Source organism: Eptesicus fuscus, chromosome 9 (assembly GCF_027574615.1).
Source record: "Eptesicus fuscus isolate TK198812 chromosome 9, DD_ASM_mEF_20220401, whole genome shotgun sequence".
Classification (NCBI taxonomy): Eukaryota; Metazoa; Chordata; class Mammalia; order Chiroptera; family Vespertilionidae; genus Eptesicus; species Eptesicus fuscus.
In genome coordinates, this window is record NC_072481.1 from 26,532,350 (window position 1) to 26,556,565 (window position 24,216).

Genomic DNA, 24,216 nt, shown 5'->3' on the forward strand with positions numbered 1-24,216 from the left:
ATAAAGACATTTCAATAAAGTACCTTTTTTGTCCTCGTACTATAGAGGGAGGTGGTTTGGGGCTAGGAGCAAGGGGAAGAGGTCTGGGGTGTTGAAAAGCCCTGAAACTTCCAAACCTTCTCTCCCATGAGCATCAAAAGATTGGTCCTGCAAACAAACTGGGGCCACCAGAAGCACTTCTATCCCTGAAGAGGAGAAAGTCGACCCAAACAGGTATGAAGCCAGAATCCTGTCAGCCCGACACAGGACACAGGGAGACTCAGAAACTCATCTGGGAAAGTTAAATCTGAGAGACATTTCCTCCTCTCCCCATTCCTGACGATTAGAAAGCCCAGTTTATTGATTCTCATCACATCTTTCTGCCTGGAAATAAACGTATTTTCACATTCTATTTTGGAGGCAGGGGAAATGGGCTCAGGCTTACCGTTTGTCCTCTTGTTGCCCCAGGCCCTTGTCACCATTCTGCCAGGTACTTGGTTGAGGTTCCTATGTGTTGGGAACAGTCAACAAACAAGTGATGACCTCTGCTTGCACAGAACATTGCAGTTCTCATCCATGTCTCAGGCCCCATGGATGTGCACTGACTTACAAATCAGATCAGGTAAGGGAATAGTTTCCTTGTTCTAAATGACCTTGCCTGTGACCTCCCTCACTACATTTTAGCTACATAGCACCCCCAAGGCCACTGCTAGGAATTATGGATTATTTCCCCGAATCCCAAGAGTTGCTTCCACTCTACAAAGGACCTCAAATTCCTATCTTCAGTCCAGTCCTCTCTTCTGTACTCCATCTGCTGACTGGATATCTTTACTAGGAACTTCAGCATCCCACAGATACTGCTAACTTCTTATTTACAGAGAAAACATGCTTGGTTATGAATTCCCTTATCTTTTTACCACCAAATCTACAAACCTATCTGTATTCACAAAACTCTCCTGTTCACCTATTAAATTACAAAAGGTAACCCTTGGATTGTTTTCTCTCACCTTCTCAGTAACCTCCCATCATCAGGTAGCAATTCTTTCAACATTGTTTCCTCTCAGTTGAATCATCCACTGACATTTGAACATGGCCTTTATTGGCTAATATAATTGGAAAATCTGATTATGGGCCTCAAATATCCCAAGCACCATATCTCCATCTCTGCTATGCCAGCTCATGCTTGGTTTCACTTTGTGTTTAGGCTCTCTCCAGGTGGACAAATGGCCTCCAACAGTCCAGACCCAGCCTCTGACAACTCCACCGAGGAGAGATAGTCTTTTCAGGTACTGACTGCGTGCTTGTTTTATATATCCATGGGACTGCGGCACAATATCCATGAGAAGAGGGCCTTGTTAGGCTCAGCAAGAGTGCAAGACAGCAGTTTCACAAAATTGTCTAAATTTGTCTTTATTGCCTCAGCTCCTTAAGCATTTCAATACAGTTTCCACCATTACTTGAAACTACTTTCCTTCATGTCTTCAATAACCATCACTGTTGACTAATCTTCTCCAGGAAAAACTCTACCATTGGCTCCATGACAACTCATTCATCTAGTTTTACTCCTAAATCTGTTCATTTTAATTCTCCTTGACTCCTGCTGCTTTCTCTAGTATGCCTTTCCCCCTGGCAGTTCTATCCATATCCATGAATTCATCTACCATCTCTAGACTAAATATGTCCGTCTGTTTCTCCTGCTCAGACCTCTTCTGGGAGGTACACCTCATATTCAGCATACTGTCCGCATAATGTCATCACATTGTCCGCTTTCTCTTCCATTATTTCAGTGAATGGGAATAAGTAACTCAGCTGCTTATGTAAGTCAGAAATGTCATTATTCTTGATAACTTCTCTGCTTCATGTCTAAATAAAACCCATCAACCCATACACAAATCCAACTTTGTAAGAATTGAAGGTATCGCTTCTCAATCCACTGCTTCACTATCATCTCAACTTCCATACCAGAAGGCCTCCCCGCTTCCATTCTTGATCTCCTCAAATCTATTGTCATTATAGCAACTGGAGTTGTCTTTTCAAAATACAAATCTGAAACTGTAAAACCATTAAATAACTTCCAATTGCTATTAGGGTAAATTATAAAATTCTTAAAATGGCATGGCTTCTCCCAAGTTCAGGATCTCATTCCCCACCTCAATTACTCTTCACTGGCTCCCTCCCCTTGGGTTATTCCTAATGTCTTGGGCCTTTTCCCTTTTATACATATTCTCTGTACAGTCCCCATGTACTCCTATGCCTTTAATTACCAGCTATTTGCTGATGGCTGCCAAATCTCTGTCCAACTCCCTATACTTTTCCTCTTTCTAAGAAAACTCCCATTGTCCTAGTTTAGACCACCATAATGGGTCACTACATTATTTTCTTTCTGGTCTGCTTATTCTATTTGAGCCTCTCTATAATGAAGTCAGTGATCTTCCTAAAACATAAATCTGTTTATACCACTTCCCTGTGGTTACCTCCCAGAAACTCCTCACTCCCCTCAGGCTTAACAGGCAGTTTCTCAACTGCCCCACTAGCACTTACCCCATGCATTACAGGATGCTTAGCATCTCTGTGCCTACTCCTCCCAACCCTCCTCTCCTGCCTGCCATTTCCAACCCCCTAAGGGGGCAGGCAGTCCCTCCCTCCCATGAACTACTGCAAGTTGTGCATGCCCCAACCCCTTCACCCCATGGTGTGGTGCTTCTAACCAGATCCTGATGTACATGGCGGGGTGGACTCCCTCAGGCAACCAGTTACCTTTATTCCTAGTGTCCAGTGCAGGGGTCGACTATCAATGAATGACTGAAGGAAGAAGTGAGTTCAAGAGGGAACTAGAAAGGCTGAAGGGCCAAATGTCCCACTTGTGGGCTTTGCATTGTGGGCAGAGCACGCCCTCTGGCGGCCACAGCCTTCCCCATGCAGAGTGACCAAGAGCTGCATGGTGCTTGAAACACCCAGCCAGTGACCCAGAGGCATTTTCCAGTTTCCAGGCCTCTTTTTTAAAAAATATATATATATATATATTTTTTTAAATATATTTTATTGATTTTATTACAGAGAGGAAGAGAGAGGATAGAGAGTTAGAAACATCGATGATAGAGAAACATCGATCCGCTGCCTCTTGCACACCTCCTACTGGGGATGTGCCTGCAACCAAGGTACATGCCCTTGACCGGAATCGAACCCGGGACCCTTCAGTCCGCAGGCCGACGCTCTATCCACTGAGCCAAACCGGTTTCGGCTAAAAATATATTTTTATTGACTTCAGAGAGGGAAAGATAGAAACATCAATGATGAGAGAGAATCATCGATTGGCTGCCTCCTGTACGACCCCCACTGGGGATCGAGCCCACAACCCTGGGCATGTGCCCTTGACTGGAATCGAACCTGGGACCCTGTGGTCCGCAGGCCGACGCTCCATCCACTGAGCCACACCAGCCAGGGCTCCTTCAGCCCCAGGCATTGGATTATGGGACAGTAGTGCAAGACAGCAGTTTCACAAGGCCTTCCGTGGCACTCCACCTCAGCCCTGCTCCTGCGAGGCCTTGACTCCTCCCACAGATGTCCCCCTCTCCCTTGACCACCACCCACCCACCCAGTGCAGTTCTATTCATTGTGGGGTGAGGGGGGCTGCCCAGGTCAGCAATGTCCATCTCTAGTGCAGAGGCCTACCTGACAACAGCCCAGGAAGGGCTCACTGACTATAAACATTCATGATTTAGTACTAAACACAGGTGGTTCTCCATTTTCATCTCACCTGGCCTCCCAGCATTTTACCAAGTAACTCCACCCATTTTAAAACTCCTCTCTTGGATTTTATGGTGCCCTCTGGCTGCTGCTTCAAAGTCTTTCTTTGCCTTAAATGCTTGTGCTCCTCAGTATATAATTCTTTTAATTTTTTGTGTTTTTTTTTCCCCCCAGCTTGATACTCTTTTTTAAATAATTCTTTATTGTTGAAAGAATTACACGTTTCCTTATTGATACACTAATGGCTCTCAATTTTCTATCAGTCTAGATCTATTGCATTCGAGACACATACATCTAGGTACCTTGCGGATGTCCCCCAAGTACCAAGTTAAACTCTTCACCTCCCTCCACCTTTCCTCTTCATTTTCTGGCTGAGAGGCATTCTAATTTGGTATAGACATGTGGGTTCTAGAGTCAAGAGATATCTAGGTTCTAATCCTTGCTCTGCCCAAGCTATATGACTTTGTTAATATCTGACAACCTGAGTTCCTTATCTACAAAGCAGGCATATTAGTATGTGGCCTTCTTGGGTTCTTCATTACCTACAGACAAGACCATCAGTTATGACTCTTGCCTAACTCACTACATCCATTTCCACTTTTGGTTCCTTGAATATACCAGGCATATGGTTAAGTGCTATACTCTCTGCCTGGACATCCTTACACTAATTCCTACTCTTCTAACCCAGCAAATTACTACCTATTACCTATCCTTCAGGTTTGAGCTCAGATGTCATAATCTGTGGGAAGCCAGGGTGGGTTAGAGGCCCCTCTCCTGACAGTAGAAACTGTTTGTCACTCTATTACCAGCAATAACATAGGACTTTGAGTTACATTTGTGTTGACTGAAGGAAAGAAGCAAGCAAAGACATAAAGATGGTTTCTAAGAGCATGTATTATACAGATCTGAGTTAAGAAATGGCAGACAACTGCTATGTTTGCTTTAAAAGCTCATTGGTTGCCAATGCCAAGTCCTGATGCTTGTGAGGGGCCCCTGGGTCTCGGCTCCTTTGGAGCAGGCTGGGTCCAGGCTCCTGGGCGAGGGGGCAGCTTCTGCATGGAAGGTTCTGCCTCCTGTCACCTGAGGCCTCAGGCACTGTGGTGATGCCCAGGGCTGGCTCCTCCTTCTCTCTCTGTGCACACTCAGGCTCCCAGCACCAGCTTTGGCTGGAAAGCTCACAAGGGTGGGCCCTTCCAGGGGCATTGGGTGGCCATGACTTCCCCTCCTGCCTAGGAGACAGGTTCTCAGGATGGGCTGGAGTTGTGGCTTCCAAATCCTGGGAGCTGACCAACCCACCTGCTGTTGTTGCCTTTCTGCTTATGGATGCCCCCTCAGGGCCCGCAAGAAGGAATTTCCAGGACCATGGGCCTGGCCCTCCAGGAGTGGAGGAGGCAGGGGGGCCACTGGTGGGGATGAGTCCTGAAGAACTGGGACAAAGTGCTGTTAGTGCCTGGGTGTGGAGGAGCTGGGCCTTCAAGCAGCCTTCAGGGGGGATGGGGTCTGTGGGTCCAGCCCCACCCAGGCTGGGAGTTGGTGACAAGGAGCTGGCAGCCTCCTCAAAGACTTGCAGGATCCCAAGCTTCCTCTGGGGGTCACCAGGACCTTCCATTCGGGGGTCCCTGGGCAAGAAGGCATCTTCTTCCTCCCCCTCTCCTGCTCCTCTGAGGGGCGGATCCTGGCCCACTTCTGGGTTAGGTACCAAGCTTGGTTCCTGCACACCTTGGCTGTTCGCAGGCCCCTCATCAGTGTCATCCTCTGAAGAGTCAACCTCACGGATGGCTTCCTGCTTCTGCAGTGACTCTCGCCGCTCGGCCCGGTCCTGTCGGAGGGTACCTAGAGCTCGTGAAGGAGCAGGCTGCAGCACTCCTTTCCCTGGCAGCACCCCCTTCCCAGACAGCACACTCCTGGTCCCAACTACCTCCAGAGGACTGACTTCCCTGGGTGGCAGTTCCTTCTTTAGCTCAGGGTGGGGCAGGTCAAGGCTATGCTTTCGAGAAGTGGCTAGCTTCTTCTCAGAAGCAGCAAGTGCAGCCGCCAGTTTCTCAGCTGACTGCACCCTCTTAAGTAGTGGTGAGCGGGGAGGCTCCGCACTCTTGGGCCGGGAGAGTTGCCTGCCTAGGGGCGGCGACAAGTGAAGCTTGGTGGGGAGGGCCTGGGTTCCATGGCCAGACAGGGGTGATGGGGAGCGCTGGGGTGAAGCTGCTGGTGGTGGAGAAGGGGTGTGGGCCAGTGGTGACAGTGGGATGCTGCCTGCTGACTTGCGCCGTGGAGAGCGGTACTGCCGTTGGAGCTTGGGTGCCAGACCGTGCAGGGAGCTGGGCCGTGTATGCCCAGAGCCGGCTGGAGAGCTGGGCACACTGGAGCTGGGGGAGCTGCTCTGTGACGAATTCCCTCCCACTTTGCACAAACAGACAAAAGCAGAGAGAGCAATGTTAGCTGTTAGAAATGACTGAGGGGCAAGGCAGTGCTTAGCTCTGGAACGTCCCAGGAGTATCAAGGTTACCCCATTAGCGAACCAGAGCCCAGGCCATAGAGATGAAGTCACCCTCCACCCCTGTCACCTCCTCCCCAAGACAGTTGGATCTTCCAGGGGGTGGGTTGAATGAGAGTTTCAGAGTGGGACCCATGAGAACCAGAGGGCCCAGGTGCTTTCCTACCTCCCAGGGGTTGTCTGCGATCTGCAGAGAGCCTTTCCTACCTGAATGCACAGCATCAGGAGTCACCCGGTAGCCCTGAGTGGGAGATCTGGGGGAAAGGCTGTGGCCGTGTGTGGGAGAGCCGGGCCCGCTCTCTCCTGATGACAAGGAGCGGTTAAGGGAAGAGAGGCTGCGGCTGGTGTGGAGCAGGGACGCCTGTTTAGTGATCTTTCGGAACAGGGAGCTCCTTTTTCTGCTGCAGAGACAAGAGTCAAAGCTGTCTGACTTGGTGCACAGGGCACAGCACACACATGCACCATATACTGGCCCAGAGCAGACCCTTAGGCCAAGTCTGGCTCACCTTTCTTGCCCATCTTTGCCCCGGCTCCGCTTGCTTCTTCGGGCCATCTTGGCCTTGTAGCTGCCCCTCCGTGCTGGCCCCACTTTAATGGATGTGTTCTCCAGGGGAGTTGTTGAAATAGACAACTTGTTTCCACTCTGGGGACCAGAACATGAGCCCAGGCTAAGGTGGTGGCCTTATTTTTGATCCAACTCCTACCCCTGGGCATGGCTAGACCACAGCTCTAGCCTTTGTCCCTGCATCAACATGTCTGAACCACAGACCTGTCTTCTCTTCACAGGTTAGCAAATGGCTCTGACTGGAGCCCAAGTAGTTTGGGTTGAGAAGGTAGAGAAGAGGCTTACCTGTCCTGCTCTCCAATCCTACCCAAGGCCCAGAGTATCACTGGGCCTTGGGCAGTGAAGGTGGTGCCTTCCAGCGAAAACGCATCACTATGGCCGTACCCAAATTATGTGTGTATGTGCACCTGTACTCGACTCCTACTCCCCTATGGCCAGTCACAGACTCCACGGCTGGGGTCGACCACAGCAGGCAGCACACCTAGCACTAACCTTCAGGATCAGCTCCACCACCTCAGTGTGCACCAGTCCATGCACAGGCTCCCCGTTGACATGAGTGATGAGGTCGCCCTGACGAAGCCCCGCCTCACTGGCTGGACCTCCATCCTCCACGTGCTGCCCCAGGGAGAGAACAGTTATCAGCCTAGAGCCCGAGCCTGACGCCTGAGGGTAGTGTGGGCAGGGACAGGCAGGCCCTGGTAAGAGAGGCGTAATGAAGCTGGGAGACAATGGGTCTGGATGGCCAGACCTACCCACACCATGTGGTGCACAGTGTAGACGTCCAAGTCGCCCATGTAGACACGGATCGCCCGCAGGGTGAAGCCATACTTCTTGCCAGCTCGGTGAATGATGATGGGGGTCTTCGAGTTGCTGAGGGCTGGCAAGAAGTCCCTGCTTGGAGAAGAGTCCCTGGATGATGGGTTGGATGACTGGGAATGTGGGGACATGGGGCTGGCCAAGGGAGAGCAGGTGTGGTGTTCTGGAGAATGAGAAACCAGGACTTAGTGGGTCAGGGGAACCTGGCCTGGCAAAGATCCCAGACCAGCCCCCACCAAGGCTGTTGATCCCACACAGCCCTAGGCAGAGACAGAGCCTTAGCTCAGGTATGTGCTCCCCACAGCCTCTGAGCAGCAAAGCCCCTCCTGTATCCGAGCCCTCTCAGACCCCAGCAGGTGATGGAAGGGCAGCTGGCATTTACTGAGTGCTTACTTATATGGACCAGGGACCATATAAACCCTTCATACATATTTAAACTAGAGACCTCTAGTTCCATAACAAAGGGACAACAGTGACACAGTCTCTCAGATACCTGCTCAACATACAATGCACAGACACACCTACCCTGTGCAGACTCCTGCACATGCCCACAGAGATTCTAAGGCCCTTCCTGTGAGTTTTATCCTAGTTCCCCAAGGCCTCACCTGTAGGAATGAGGAGGGACAGGGCTGTGGCTGAGGCAGACTTGATCACTTTGCTGATGGGGCGAGTGGTGCGCTTTTCTACAGAGTCCCCGGAGAGCAGCCGGTGGCGGGCCCTGCGCACTGCCAGGTCACTGATGGCCTTGGCTGTGGCTCCCTCAGCCAGCTGTGGGGTCCCACGGCCTCGAGTCTCCATGGCTGTGGGCCCAAATGAGCAATGAGACCTGCGATGCAGCCGAGCTGCCCTTCCCTGCCTCCCTGCACTATGGTCCAGCCTGGGCCCTTTGGCCACCTGCTGGGCCACACCTGGACTAGAACCACTGCTCTGGCCAGCAGGCTCCTCATCCAGCTTCAGCTGCTGCTCCACTGGCCGTTCAGGGATAGGCCCAGACATCCCTTCTGCAGATGTGGGTGTCAGAAGCCATATGCCCTCCTGCTGCTGCCTCCTGGGGGTGCTGGTAGCCTCCTCAGGGCCCTCAGGGCAGCGAGGCACATCCAGGAGGCCTGAGCAGTGACGTCGCACGGTCAGTGGAGGGCTTGAGTCACTTTCCGTGTGGGAGGACTCAGACACTGACAGCCGCTTTCGCAATCTGCAAGACACAAGGCCCACGGTGAGATGGCCCTGAGGGTCTCCCTCCTCCAGCCCAGGCTTCCTTAGGGTCTCAGAGAACTCTTCTCAGACGTGCCCGAGGAGCCGCTCTTGTGGACGCCCCCTCACTGCCACTAGCACTCCTCCCCAGCATCTGAATCCCGCCCACAATCTGTGACAACTGAAGGATGGCTGTGCTGCCCACTCGGTGAGCTCTGGGTGCTCACATCTCAGGGGAGCCAATCACCCAGCTCCGGTCTCGACCCTTCAGCCCCGCCAGGCCATCTGAGCGGTCTTCCTTCTCCTCACTCAGGCTGCGCTTGGTGGGGGGTGGTGTCCGGCGCTCCTCAAGCAGTGACAGCCGCTCCATGCTACTGTACACCTGTGGGCACAGAAGACGTGCTGGGGACAGGATCCAACGGACAACCTAAGGAGCAAAAAATGTCCCTGCACCCGATCCCCAGGAATCTGAATGGGTGCTCCCCGTACATCCCCTATACCTACCCTTGAATGTTCAAGGAAATAGCGATTCCTCTGGGCTGACCTGGCCTCACCCCTGGAGTGGTTCTAGAAGTATCTATCATATGCAGGCCCAGCCTTTCCTCCTCTTTTTTCCCGAGGAAGCCCCATCACCTCTTCCCCAGCCTGCCCCAGGCATGACCCTTGACAGGTCCTCTTCTTCCAATCCTCCAACCTGCCCTATCCAGTCGGGGCCTGCCTCAGTGGTACCTTGCTGAATCTGGGAGAGCAGGAAGAGAACTGGCGGATCTCAAGACAGCCATCTTCACTCACTTCCTCCTCATCTTCTGAGTCCACGTGGTGATACCGATCTGAGCGGGCTGGGTCAGACAAACAGAGGACAGTCCCCTTCAGAGGCCACTGGTGGTGGCCTCCTTTTGACCCTAACAAACCTCAGGAGGGCCTGGAGAAGTTGCTCTCCCCATGCCAAGGCCAGAGTGCATGGGTATTTCTGAAAACAGGTAGGAGCCCTAATCCTCCTGACCCATCGTGGCCTTACTGTCAAAGTAGCTGGTATCATCTTCCGATTCCAGTTGGGGAATAAATTCAGCCTTCTGGCGAAGAAGTCCTGTCCAGTCCAGACCAGTGAAGAATGCGTGCTGCTTCACCTCACAAGCACTGCCTATGGACGGGGAGGGCACAGGCAAGGGGACGGGTGAGCAGGTGGAGTCCAGGGAAAACCCAGACCTCAAGAAGCAAGGCCTGGAGGCCTCAGCTCCAGCACCTCCCGATCTTCTGCCCAGAGGAGCAGAGCGAGTTTCAGGACCCAGAGGCACTACTCACACTTGAAGCCTGACCCTCCTGGTTGCATGGACTCAGCCTCCCACTTCCCCCTTCCATGTGATGAAAAAGTTTAGTGGGGCCTGTCCTACCTGTACCCAGTCTCTCCAGAGGGTTCTGGTGGAGGAGTTTAGAGGTGAGGTCCTGGGCATCTGGCGGCAATGCATCATCCCCCTCAGGCCACACAATCTCATCTGAAGGGTCAGCGCAGGTGAGAAGAAAGGGAGTGGGTGAGAGAAGGGCCTCAGAAGTTGTAGGCAGAGTGGGAGATGGAGAAGAGGGTCCTCGGGTAGAAGGGTAGGGAGGCATAAAGGGCTCAGCTCAGAATCCCTGAAAGCTTGCCTGGGACCCCAATTCCTTAGGTTCCTATCCTCCTAGAGCGCACGCCCCCGAGCATGGCTTGCTTTCTGATCCAGGGTGGGCACTGCAAAGCCATGACTTCCCTGAAGCTCTAACTCTTCCTGCCTTTACAGTCCAGACACACGTACATGCCCACACAAAACTCACACTCATAGGATACGCACACAGACAACACAGGTACAAAACCAGAACAAGCCCCAAGTGATACACACAGTGTGGCTGTGCACACACACAACTAAGAGGCAAGCATACATGACAAGAACCCTAAGCCTCATAGGTGCATGCGTAAATCATTTTCTGTGGATCCAGACTCTGCCTCCCCGTGGGCCAGGGTGATGGTACCTACCACTGATCACTTGCCCAAAGAGCTCCTCCGGAGTGTCTCCAAAGAAAGGGACGCAACCCACCAGGAACTCATACAGGATTATGCCCATGGCCCACCAGTCCACTGGCTTCCCATAGCCCTGACGCAGAATCACCTCAGGCGCAATGTACTCCGGAGTCCCGCATACCTGGGCATAGAGAAACCAGGCTGACTCAGCTTCCTGAGGCAGTTCCCTGGCATGACAGCTGGAGGGGTGGCGATTCCCACCTTTGGGAGAAAAAAGTCTGAGAAAAAAGACTAAAGACTCAGCTAACTTGGTTAATGAGCAAAATCAACCACAGTACCAGAGTTGGAACTGTTGGTGGGGCAAGTTTATGTATCTCCTAATTACCCAAGGACAGCAGCTCCAGGGGAGCCTTGCTCTTGACTGAGCCAGGAGGTTCAGAATGGACCTCACACCAGTCTGAGTGTCAATGGTCATATGACCCATTTTCTCCAAACTCTGAGGAAGATGATTTTGGATTTTATATCTATATTAGAGGCCCAGTGCACGGATCTGTACACCAGTGGGGTCCCTCAGCCTGGCCTGCGGGGATTGGACCGAAACCAGCTCTCTGACATCCCCTGAGGGGTCCCGGATTGTGAGAGGGCACAGGCCAGGCTGAGGGACCCCACTGGTACATGATCAGGGCCAGGGAGAGACCGCAGGAGGGCTCCAGGGCATGTCTGGCCCATCTAGTCCTGATCGGCCAGACCCCACAGCAAGCTAACCTACCAGTTGGAGCGTCTGCCCCCTGGTGGTCAGTGCATGTCATAGCGACTGATTGAAGGGTCGGATACTTAGCATATTAGGCTTTTATTATATAGGACTAGAGGCCCGGTGCACGACATTCATACATGGGGGTGGGCGGGCCCTCAGCCGGACCTGCGTCCTCTTGCAGGCCAGGAACCTTCGGCAGATACCCCCAAGGGGTCCTCAGCACTGCCGTGGAGGCCAGAGAGGCTCCACTGCTGCTACACTTGCCAGCCGTGAGCCCAGCTCAGGGCTTCTGGCTTGAGCAGCGTGAGCACCACTCAGCCAAAAGCCGGGCTCGCTGCCTCAGAGGCGGGAGAGGCTGCCGCCACCGCCCCTGCACCAGCCGTGAGCCCGGCTTCTGGCTGAGTGCACTGACCACCAGGGAGCAGCTCCTGTGTTGAGCGTCTGCCCCCTGGTGGTCAGTGAGCATCATAGCGAAGGGTTGTTCTGCCATTTAGTCGATTTGCATACTAGGGTTTTATCAAATAGGATAATTCTCTGTTCCACCCTATTTTCTAAATGTGTGACCTATCTCAATGCTTCCCTGGAATCAAAAGATGAAAAAGATAGGAGCTCCCAGTCTTAACATATACCTACAGGGTAAGCATATCCCCCTCCCGCCCCCCACCCCCACCCCCCGTCTTTATTCTGAGGCCTGGAATTCAACCCCCAAGGTCTCAACCATCCTTCCTTACCTGCTTATCCAGGAACTCCCGGGCATCCTTTTCAATGTGGCCCTCATACAAGTTTGTTGTCAGACTCATGAGGCCAATTTTAGAAAGGCCAAAGTCAGTGAGCTTGATATGCCCCATGGATGTAATCAGGAGGCTGGGAAACCAGAGAGACAGAGGATGGAGTTATTTCCTCAGTTTTCTAAAAGTGCTAACCTTACTATGTGCCAAATTTCCCTGCTCAGGCTTCTACGGGGCTCCTGTGGGACAGCAGGGTAGCTTCAGCGAGAAGACAGGGACCTGGAAGGAATACGAGCTCTGGCTTTGTGAGCACTGCAGTCTTCACAAGCAATCTGCTCTTTGCCCGTTCCCCCAGCCCACTTCTGTTTGCTGCCGTCACTGTATTCTTCACTGGGGGCAGGTGTCAGCCAGCCGAGGAAAACTTCCACAGAGCGGTCAGCCTCATCCCAAGGCTGCCATTCCCAGTCCCCTCTCCTCACTTGGTGGCTCTCAACACCCCTGACTCAGAGGCACATACTCTTGTTCCATGTCCAGCGTGGGTCTTAGAAAGAGGGTTGGTTGGGAGAAACTACAAATCAGATCTCACAAAGAACTGTCTTTTTCCTCTCCTTTCACATACTCTACCCGAGCCATTTCATTTTGTTTGAAGGCTGCTCCTGGCCACGCCTTTATTCTATGATCCCCAAATCAGTATCTCTGGTCCTGACTTCTGAACTCCATGTCCATCGACTGCCCAGACGTTTTACAGACACCACACACTCAACCTGTCCAAACTAGTCATCTTCCTAACTAGCCCTCTTCTTGGTGAAAAGCATAGTTTCTGTTACCTAATGAGCTCTGTGATATGTGCTTTATTGATTATTCAAAAAAAAATACTAGTATTTTGGCTCCTGAAAGGTCTTACAGAATAACACAACAAATGTTATTAACCCCATTTTAAAGAGGAGGAATAGAGGCTCACAGAAGTTTAATTCACAGACTCGAGCTCATGGAGTTAACGAGTGGTCATTTGAATGCGGGCCTGTCTAATGTCAAAGCCACTTTCCACTTCGGAGGCTTATCTCCGTGCACAGTCCCAGGCTAGAAATCTGGACGACATCCCAGACTACTGCTCTCTTGCTTCTTTCTGCACCCCCCACCCCAACCTTATCATTTCCCTTCTACTCCCCAACACTATGCCCTCTTATTCATCCTGACTGTTTAGGTGCAGGCATTGTTGTTTGGCCTGATCTACTGCAGTGGTCTACTATCTCTTTCCACCAGCAGAGTGATTTTCCTAAACTAAACCCAAAGTCTGAGCGTGTCATTTTATCACATCTTTGATTCATAGGCCCTTCAAAGACCTCTAGGATCCTTTAAATAAAACACAAACTTAACAAAAAGGCCCTTGATGATCTAATTCCTGCCTATTTCTCTGGCCTTATCTCTTACTACTGACCAACCATACTGTACAACAAGCAATGTCAAACTCAAAGGCTAACACGGGCCAAATAAACAAGGTTTAACCCTTTGCACTCGCTTGCTTTTTTCTCGATTCCTTTATTCTAATGCTAACCGTGTCGAGTCACACTCGACATCCGAGTGCAAAAGGTTAAGTTTATGTGGGCCACAAAAAAGTTTCAATTTTCATAGAAATGTAGGTTTATTTTGATAGAGATATGCTGAATACAAAGGGCTGAAATAAATGAGTAATCATTAACATAAAATAATATGACATTTTAATAAAAACTAATTTTTTCTTGAATATTAACTTACCAGACACCGAATAACTGCACAAATTAATAAGCATAACGCAAATAAACCTATTTTTCTTGTTCTCCAAAAGCAAAATATTTCCTGTTGCGCATACCAAACAAGTCAGTCTAATACTAATGTGGCAAATATTTGCTGCTAGTATTAGTAGAGAGAAATGGTGTGCCTGCGCGTAAGGGGGATAACTGCAACACAATTATAGAAATCAGTCATGAGTGAACAGTGTAGTTTGTTATTAGTAATTATGTATAACAGGATATTGTAAAAATTAAGTTATGAAACTTTTATTAAAACGTTTCTTACATACTGTTATATTGGCTGGGCCGCAAAAATATTCATTGTGGGCCACATGTGGCCCTCGGGCCATGAGTTTGACATGCTTGCTGTACAATTTCTAGTTCCTGAATGGGTCACACCTCTGTGCCTTTACAAATCCCACTCACTAGCTTTAGAAAGCTCTTCCCACCTTTTTCCAGTTGACTAATGCCTTCCGAGAAACAGCCTGTACATGGATATTTCTGTCTTCCACGCTAGACCAGGGACTATTTTATAGCCCATAATATCATGCTTGGCACAGAGTAGATGTCAGCAAATGTCAGAACACTTGTTCAGCCATCTATTATATATGCTGATCCTTTTGTTCCTGCCTGGTTTTTAAAGTGGCACTCCTCAGTAACTCTTACATGTCACTAGAGCCTTACAATGCCCCTGCCAGACCTTGCTGGTGATGGTCTCTTATTGGAGTGGTCAGGGGATAGTGTACTAGGCACAGATGGATACCCACATACGCAACCATTCTGGTATAGATTTAAACATGCTCTGTCGACCTCCATTCATCTAGAGACCCAAGACAGAGAACCTGGAACTAGGGACCCAGATAGTGGGCGTACTTGTCAGGCTTGAGGTCACGGTGCACGATGCCATAGTTGTGTAAGTACTCCAGGGCTAGCACGGTTTCCGCAAAGTACAGACGCACCATGTCCACAGGCAGGGCCCCGATGTTCTTCAGCAGAGTGGCACAGTCTCCTCCTGCAACAAGGGTGGCCACTGTGAGGGAAGAATCATTCTCTGCTCTTGGTAGTCTCAGGCTTACAGTCTCTAAGGCCCCAGGGCAGGCAGACTCAGGGGAGACCCTGGTGCTAGAGACTGTGACTCTAGCCTCTCTGTTGCTGGCATGAGTGGGAAACAGTGTGGAGGGAAGCAGGAGGGAAGGTGAATGGCCGTTTATGCCACTGTCAGGCCAGAGAGAGAAGGAAACCAGGCCTCTATGCCTGTAAGTTGGTTTGTAGAGATAGGACTACATTATTTTAGGATTAGAATCCTGTATATTACAAACACATCTGTCTGAGACTTTAGCATTGTTCATTTATTTCCTTCCTGATGGCTGTCCTTTATTTTTTGAGTGAAGTAACAGCATAAACTCCCAGCACGCATCTACTAATTAAAAGGGGAGTTTTGTTCAGCTTCAACTTCAAGGCTTAGGGAAAATATCTTTGGAAGCTGTACACAGCAGTAAACAGGGGAGAAGGAAGGCCACCGGCCATGAAGCTCTCCTGCTCCATCGGAAAGCATTTTGTGTGGCCTTAGGGGGTGTCCGTTTCACAAGCCATCAGCTAGGGCAATGGCGTTCCTGTCTTCTGAGGGTCCAGCTTCCAACCCTGGGCTTTTGCCACCTCTTTTTCCTGCCTGGTCTAGCAGTAGAGGCTGTGCAGGCTTTGGGATGCAAGATTCTAGAGCCGCCAGGCTGACACATCCTGTCCCAGAGTGCCTCATTGCACCTGACATGGGCAGCCTCATGGCAGCTACTGCTGCAGAAGCCTCTTCCTGTGAGGGGCAGGGAGCTGTGTGCCCACCGTCGCCAAATGGGCTGAGATCCTAAGGCAGAAACCAATGTCAAAGAAAGACTGAGAAGCTGGGCCATGGAACTTTACCCCTAAGTAATCTATTGGTCCCAGCTCAGGGATGTCTCAGATTGTGCCTTGGCCTCCATGCCAGGCCACCTTTTCCCAAGTACCTTCAACATACTCCATCACCATGCAGAGGTGGCGCTTGGTCTCAAAGGAGCAGAACATGCTGACCACAAAGGGGTTCTCGGCAAAAGTCAGTATGTCACGCTCCACGAAGGCCTGCTGGATCTGGTTGCGTAGGATCAGGTTCTGCTTATTGATCTTCTTCATGGCAAAGCGCTGCCGGGTGGACTTGTGCCGCACCAGGAATACGGCCCTGGGAAACACATCCCATTCAGTCCCCTCATAGACCCTCAGCGCCTGAGCTGTGCTCTCCACCACCCAGAGTTGGGGTGGCCAAACTGCCTGCTCTCACACCTTATAAATGCGTAGAACAAAAGGGCAAGACTGTGCTTATCAATGAGAAGGAACTGGGCAACCTGTCCATAGAGCTCTTCAATTTCCTAATATACGAAGTCCTGGGGACACAGCTCAACCCTTCCCCAGAGCTCAGTGAAAGGAGTGGGAATCGCTTGGGAGAGGAACAGTGCTCAGATGTCAGAGGGAAATGAACCCTTGCCCCTCCAGGAGGCTTTGAGGAAAGAGAGGGTCCATCCCAAGGTATCTGCTGCCCAGAGGACTGGGCATCATATACTTATAGAAGGAAGAGCCCAAGGGTTGACTTAGCTGCAGTCCCCGCCACACCCTGACCCCTGCCTTTACCCATAGGCGCCATTGCTGATGAGCTTAATGGTTTCGAAGTCCTCTTCACAGGGTGCCTTTTTAGATGTCAAAGATGCCCCACGGCCCTGGAAGACAAGAGAAAAAATCAACAGGCGGGCATGCTTCTCAGGGGCTATATGTTTAGGGAAGCTTGGCTCCAGCATTGGCTCAGCTCTTAGCCCAGCTGCGGCCTCCTGCCCAGTCGCCTCCAGGAGCTGAATGACATCTTGGGCTGTGCACACAACCCTCGCCCCCTCCTCCAGATGTTCTAGTAATGAGAACTCACGGCCCTTTGCTTCACAGGGCCCGGATCCAGGACTGGGACAGGAGCACAGAATCTTTACCTCAACTGAATCATCGGTCTCCGGAGTATCAGGACTGTCATAGCTGCTCAACTGGGCCATTTCTAGAAACAAAGCAAGTGTGCATGGCACTGTCACTTCTCGGCAGTCCACACATCATATGGCAGGTACATGTAGGGAGGCACTTATGCTTTCTGCATCCATCTGTGATGCAAACCTGATCCTGCCTCTCTCCTGGGTGTAGTCACAGCTTTTGAACTGGTTTGCCAATAATACTGCCACTCCTATTTCTAGAAGTCCAGTGCCATTTATAAGGCCTGGCAAATTCTATAAAGCTTCCCTCAAACTTGGGACAATTGATGGAAAAAAGGACCCAAAGCTGGGCTATCAGTCCCCATCCTGCTGGCCAAGGCGGCTCTGCCGGGTGGGGCTAGGAAGCAAGGAAGGCAGGACACCAGACCAGGGACATGGCAGCCCAGTTCAGCAGGGGCTCAGTGGGAAGCCCCGAAGAATGGAGATCAGCTTCTGACAACGTGAGCTGGGACCACCCCAAAGATACAGAAGGATTTATAAGGTGGCAGCAAGAGAGGTGAGCATGCAGAGGAGGTGAGTGTTTTTGAAAATGTGACTGTTCCTTTTGTTGTTGACCTCTTTTGACCTTGGGCTCTAAATCCAATCCAGCTTAGCCCAAGGCAGTCCAGGTTGGCTCTGTCAGGCAGATGTGAACAGTTCTGAAGGAACCCTATGGCAGAGGACATAGGGCTCCTCCAACAGCCCTGAGTCCCCTGGTGCTGTGCCAGGTCCATGTCCAATCTAAGCCTCTTCTCCAGGTGGTTTCCCTGCTCTAAGAGCTGGTTGGCTGTGGGCCTCTGTAGCCACCATCAGCATGCTTACCCTCCAGGGGATCCCGTGTGAGGCCCAGCTGGCTAATGATGTAGCGGGGAATGTCACATTTAATCCCTTGTCCCTCTTTGGCATGACCCTCAGCTGCTTCCAACAGGTGGTAGAACTCTTCAGGGTCAAACTCCTGTACCAGGGGAGAGAGGTAGTCAGTGGTGAGAGCTACAAGTGGAGGCTGTTGGCCTCTCGGATTTTACAGCCTACACCCAGCACAGAATGCACAAGACCTTCCCTTGGTGATGGGGCACCCCGACCCCTGAACACCCAGAAACATCATGACTCAGGGATCAGGAGAATGGGGACAACACTGTCTTACAGGGCACTTCAAGATTGGATATTCTAAGCATAAGCTGTCTCCCCAGCAATAAGAACCAGAGCTACTGCTTTCAAAAGAGCTCAGCCTGTTCACTTGGTCCAAAGCCTTCCACCAGCCAGATGGCACTATCAGGTGTATCCATGCACCCAGTCCTGGCACACTCTATGATGACTCAAAGCACTGGTGGTGCATGCGTGTCTTTGGCTCAAGCATGTCAAACTCACGGCCGGTGGGCCACATGCCTCGTTTATTTATTTCTGAGTAATATTCCATAGATTTACTCCTAAGAAAGATTTATTTAAACGAAGCATACAGCCTTGCGGGCTGCGAGTTTGACAAGTTTGCCTTTAACTATTTACTGAGTACCTCCTATGTGCTAGGAGCTAGAGAGCCATGTGGATCAGAGCGCAGCAGTCCTTGTCTGCATGGAGCATGTAATAAGGGGGGTCCCATTTACTAAATGCCTAGCTAAACTCTCATAACACTTCTGTGACCTCGGTGAGGAAATGAAGGTTCACAGAGATGCACTGACTTGTTCATGGTCACAGAGGTAGGAAGGAACACAATACCAGCATTCAAACCCAGGCTTGACTCCAACCCCTGTTTAACCATGGACTCCATGTTCTCGAGGGACAGGCCTTCTGCTTCACCACAGCCCCAGCCTCCACTGCTTCCTTTACTTGTGGTATCATTATTTTAGAGAACTATAGCACTATCTATCTGGATATAACGTGAGCCAGACCTGGAAGTCCTTTAAATTTTATATTTGTCCTCAGTTCCTGTAGTCAGAATGTGTCCCTCATAAATCCCCTTCTCTGTTCTCCTGTCACTGTCCTAGTTCAGGCCACTCCTGTTTCTCACATGAATTGCTTTAACTGACTGCAGTCCCTGGCTCATTCTTCCCTCTCTTCTAATTCAGTATCTATGTTGCAGCCACAGTAATCTTTCTTAGGAGTAAATCTATGGAATATTACTCAGAAATAAACAGGAACAAATTATTCACACATGCAACCACATGTATGAATCTAAAAAAATTATGCTGAGTAAAAGAAGTCAGAACATACTCTATAATTTCATTTATACAAAACTATACAAAAGGCAAACTTATCCATAGTGAAGGAGAGCAGATAAGTGGTTGGTTGCCTGGGAGCGGGAGGGGAAGGGACTGACTGCAAAGGGGCAGGAGGGAACTTGCTGGGAGCAGGAGGGGAAGGGACTGACTGCAAAGGGGCAGGAGGGAACTTGCTGAGGTGAAAGAAATGCTCTCAATCTCACCTGTGGCAGTGACTATCCAGGCAAAACCTCACTGAACTGTATACTCAAAATGGATATGTTCTAGTATATATAAACTAGAGGCCCAGTGCACAAAATTCGTGCATGCAGGGGAGGGTCCCCTCAGCCCAGCCTGCAACCTCTCCAATCCAGGACATCCCTCTCACAATCCTGGACCGCTGGCTCCTAACTGCTCACCTGCCTGCCTGCCTGATCGCCCCTAACTGCCCCCCCCTGCCAGCCTGATCACCTCTAACCACCTCTGCCTGCAGGTCTGATTGCCCCCAACTGCCCCTCCCCCCCGCGCCGGCCTGGTTGCCCCCAACTGCCCCCACTGCTGGCCTGGTCGCCCCACACAGCCTTCTGTTCAGTCGTTTGGTCGTCCCTCACTAACCCCCCTGCTGGCCTGGTCGCCCGATGTAGCCTGTTCAGTTGTCCGTCCGGCTGTTTCGGTCGTGATCGCCCCTGGCTTTTTATATGTATGGACTAGAGGCCTGGTGCATGAAATTTGTGCATGGGGGGGGGTCCCCTCAGCCCAGCCTGCACCCTCTCCAATCCAGGATCCCTCTCACAAGCCTGGATTGCTGGCTCCTAATCGCTCACCTGCCTGCCTGCCTAGTCGCCCCTAACTGCTCCCCACAGCTGGCCTGATCATCCCTCATTGCCTCTGCATGCCGGCCTGATCACCCCTAACTGCCCCCCCCCCACCAGCCTAGTCACCCCTCACTGTCCCCCCCTGCCAGCCTGATCACCCCTAACCACCTCTGCCTGTCAGCCTGATTGCCCCTCATTGCCTCCCCCTGCTGGTCTGATTGCCCCCAACTCCCTCCCGCCCCCGCACTGGCCTGGTCGCCCCCAACTGCCCCCCCACTGCTGGCCTGGTCGTCCCCAACAGTGCCCCCTGCTGGTCTTGTCTCCCCATGCAGCCTTCTGTTTAGTCGTTTGGTCATCCCTCACTAACCCCCGTGCCGGCCTGGTCGCCCCATGCAGCCTGTTCGGTTGTCCGTCCAGTTGTTACGGACATGATGGCCCCTGGCTTTTTATGTGTATGGAATAGAGGCCTGGTGCATGAAATTTGTGCATGGGGGGTGGGTGTCCCCTCAACCCAGCCTGCACCCTCTCCAATCTGGGATCCCTCTCACAAGCCTGGACCACTGGCTCCTAATCGCTCACCTGCCTGCCTGCCTGGTCGCCCCTAACTGCTCCCCGCCAGCTGGCCTGATCACCCCTGACTGCCTCTGCGTGCTGGCCTGGTCACCCCTAACTGCCCCCCCTGCCAGCCTAGTCACCCCTCACTGTCCCCCCTGCCAGCCTAATTGCCTCCAACTTCCCCCCCTGCCAACCTGGTTGCCCCCAACTGCACCCCCGCCAGCCTAGTTGCCCCCAACTGCCCCCCCCCCACCGTCCTGGTTGCCTCTTACAGCCCCCCCTGCTGGCCTGGTCGCCCCCAACTGCCCCTCCTGCCAGCCTGGTCACCCCTCACGGCCCCCCTGCTGGCCTGGTCACCCCATGCAGCCTGCTTGTTCAGTTGTTTGGTCGTCCCTCGGGCCAGCCCTGGGTGGCTGGGGCTGAGGGGACTGGGCACTGTCATCTTGTGGCTGTGGGTGCCGCCATCTTTGAGGGCATGGCAGCAATTAGCATATTCCCTCCTTATTAGCCGTGGGTGCTGCCATCTTTGTGAGGGCGTGACAGTTAATTAGCATATTCCCTCTTTATTAGATAGGATTATACATCTATAGATGTGGTTTAAAAAAGTAAATCTGACTGTTACATTCTTATTAAAACTTTCTGATGGTTTCAAGTGGCAAACTCCTGAGCTGAGAACCCGTCACTCTATGTGATCTTGTATGGACTACCTTCTAGTTTAATCCCTAACCAATTCTTCAAACACACCCTGTGCTCCATGCCCCTTACCTGGCCAATGCCATCCTATTCAAGTTGCTGAATAAGCTTTTTGCCGCCCAGGGAGCTTTCACTGACTGCTCTTCCCAAGGAGGACTGGAGCACCTCTTCCCCATGTTCCTGCTGTGCCTCTTGCTCACCTCAGTTGCAACATTTCTTGCAGTATCATAATTATTATTTACATGTCTCCAGGCCTTATCCTAAGGCACTAAAAGACTAAGTCTAACTGCACTCCAGAGGAAGCCTCTTAGGGTCAGGAACTCTGCTGGATTTATATCATTATCTTGTTTCTAGCATGAAGGTGCTCAGTAAAGCATCAAATGATTAAACACAGGGCTCAACTTATGCAAACAAAACTGGCCTGTGCTCCTCAGCCCTAAGGCCCCCACTTACTCAGGGCCTGTTCAGTGTGGGGATGGGCCAGACTAGTACCTCTCCCAGCCACACCTCTCAGGACCATCCAGTTTTTCTCACAAGAACTCATTTGGTCCCCCACTGCTTGCATATCATCCTATAGAATAAAAGCCTAGGTGGCATCGTGCGAAGTCGCCACAAGATGGCCAGTAGGGGCAGGCAGTTGTGGGTGATCATGCCAGCAGGGGAGGGCAGTTGTGGGCGACCAGGCCTGCAGGGGAGGACAGTTGGGGATGACCAGGCCAGCCGGGAGGGCAGTTGGGGCGATTGGGCCAGCAAGGGAGGGCAGTTGGGGTGATCGGGCCGGCAGGGGAGGGCAGTTGCAGACCATTGGGCCGGCAGGGGAGGGCAGTCGGGGGCCATCGGGCCGGCAGGGGAGGGCAGTTGGGGGCCATCGGGCCGGCAGAGGAGGGTATTGGGGGTGATTGGGCCAACAGGGGAGGGTATTGGGGGTGATTGGGCCAACAGGGGAGGGCAGTTGGGGGCGACTGAGCTGGCAGGGGAGGGCAGTTGGGGGCAGTTGGAGGCAATCAGGTCGGCAGGGCAGTGGTTAGAGGGTGATCAGGCTGGCAGGCAGAAGTGGTTAGGGGCAATCAGGCAGGCAAGTAGTTAGGAGCCAGCAGTCCCAGATTGTGAGAGGGATATCTGACTGCCGGTTCGGATATCCCCTGAGAGGTCCCAGATTGGAGAGGGTGTAGGCTGGGCTGAGGGACACCCCCCTCCCATGCACGAATTTAGTGCACCGGGCCTTAGTGTTTAAATAAGGACTTCAGCAGCAGAAATGGCAGTGGGTGCCACTAGTTTTGCTGATAGCAGAATATTCCTCCATAGCCTCACTCCCATCTCTCCAATCCCCCACTAACCTTTCCCAGAGTTCACTCACCAAGCATTCCAGGAGGCGAGCTGGGCGGGCAATGACAATCATCAGCTTTTTCACCAGCTGCATCACAAAAGCCACTTCTGAACTCTCTGAGCGCTCATGAGCCTATAGAGAAGACAAAGGTAGCTTAAGCAAGCCACTGGCCCAGTGTGGTTGAGCTAAGCAGGACTGGGCTGGGCAGAGCTATACTACAGGGAGAAACAATTTGGTGGTATGGAGAGCTCTGCAAAGTGAAGAACCAGTGAAGGCCAGTCGGCTGGGAGAGGGAGCAGGCTGCTCATTGGAACCACATGAGCTTTAGAATCCTATGTGAATCCTATGTCACACAGGCACACTGCTTTACCTGCTCCTCTACCAACAAGCTTCACTTACCCACCAGACGCCAGTTTAAGGGGCAACTCTCATTAGAGCCTTCACTAATATTCACTTCCCACCCTAGACAGACTGTCAGGAATAGAGAGACTTCCAAGCAGGAGACTGATGGGACCAGATAGGTGTTTTATTGTTTTTTAAATTATTATTTGGATATTTTTTCCCATTGATTTTTAGAGTGGAAGGGAGGGAGGTGGGGGAGAGAGAGAATCACCCATGTGAGAAAAACACATTGACTGGCTGCCTCCCGCATGCACCCTGACCAGGCCAGGGATTGAACCTGCAACCCAGGTATGTGTCCTTGACTGGAAATCAAACCGGTGACTCTTTGATGCATGGACCAACACTCTAGCCACACCAACCAGGGTCAGATAGGTGTTTTATTATTTTTAAAAAATATATTTTTATTGATTTCAGAGAGGAAGGGAGAGGGAGAGAGAGACAGAAACATCAATGATGAGAATCATTGATTAGCTACCTCCTGCACACCCCACACTGAGGATCGAGCCTGCAACCTGGGCATGTGCCCTGGCTGGGAATTGAACCATGACTTCCGGGTTCATAGGTCGACACTCGACCACTGAGCCACGCTGGCTGGGCCGGATAGATATTTTATTTTTATTTTTTATTTTTTTTATGTGTATACACACTTTTTTTATATATATATATTTTATTGATTTTTTACAGAGAGGAAGGGAGAGAGATAGAGAGTTAGAAACATCGATGAGAGAGAATCATCGATCAGCAGCCTCCTGCACGCCCCCTACTGGAGATGTGCCCGCAACCAACGTACGAGCCCTTGACTGGAATCGAACCTGGGACCTTTCAGTCCGCAGGCTGACGCTCTATCCACTGAGCCAAACCGGCTTCGGCCAGATAGATATTTTAGAAAGACCATTCTGCCTAGATTGTGAATGGTGGACTAAAGTGGAAAAACCTGAAAGCAGGAAAATGGATTAACAAACTATTGCAATAATGCAGATGATAAAGGTATAAATCCAGGCAGTAAAAATGGGGAGAAATGGACAGATTGGGGCCATTTCATCTATCATTTTGGAGGTAGAGGACTGAGTAGACCTGAGGGTGGATGAGCAGGAACAGACAGTAACTGAAACTACAATTTTAGAGAAATTTTAGTGAACTCATAAATGAAATACAAAATATAAGAAGATGCTT

At 51.3% G+C, this 24,216-nt stretch overlaps 1 protein-coding gene across 4 annotated transcripts in view; it reads right to left on the reverse strand.

The window, feature by feature from the left end:
- Window positions 1–4,608: 4,608 nt before the first annotated feature.
- The window catches only part of MAST2 (microtubule associated serine/threonine kinase 2), a 171,208-nt gene continuing 151,600 nt past the window's right edge, over window positions 4,609–24,216 (reverse strand). For 3 of the 4 annotated variants that reach the window (XM_054720570.1, XM_054720569.1, XM_054720571.1), the window contains 19 exons: window positions 22,672–22,773; window positions 17,879–18,011; window positions 17,027–17,088; window positions 16,683–16,768; window positions 16,028–16,236; window positions 14,904–15,042; window positions 12,265–12,397; window positions 10,795–10,960; window positions 10,181–10,282; window positions 9,808–9,930; window positions 9,519–9,628; window positions 9,017–9,171; window positions 8,507–8,790; window positions 8,204–8,398; window positions 7,535–7,761; window positions 7,275–7,397; window positions 6,724–6,860; window positions 6,425–6,618; window positions 4,609–6,123 (listed from right to left, as the gene is read on the reverse strand). In XM_054720570.1, the coding sequence (XP_054576545.1) occupies window positions 4,658–6,123; window positions 6,425–6,618; window positions 6,724–6,860; window positions 7,275–7,397; window positions 7,535–7,761; window positions 8,204–8,398; window positions 8,507–8,790; window positions 9,017–9,171; window positions 9,519–9,628; window positions 9,808–9,930; window positions 10,181–10,282; window positions 10,795–10,960; window positions 12,265–12,397; window positions 14,904–15,042; window positions 16,028–16,236; window positions 16,683–16,768; window positions 17,027–17,088; window positions 17,879–18,011; window positions 22,672–22,773 (4,146 nt within the window). In that variant the 3' untranslated portion in view covers window positions 4,609–4,657. Of the gene's footprint in view, window positions 6,124–6,424; window positions 6,619–6,723; window positions 6,861–7,274; window positions 7,398–7,534; window positions 7,762–8,203; window positions 8,791–9,016; window positions 9,172–9,518; window positions 9,629–9,807; window positions 9,931–10,180; window positions 10,283–10,794; window positions 10,961–12,264; window positions 12,398–14,903; window positions 15,043–16,027; window positions 16,237–16,682; window positions 16,769–17,026; window positions 17,089–17,878; window positions 18,012–22,671; window positions 22,774–24,216 lie in introns of all 4 variants that reach the window. The other variant, XM_054720568.1, reaches the window with a different exon arrangement.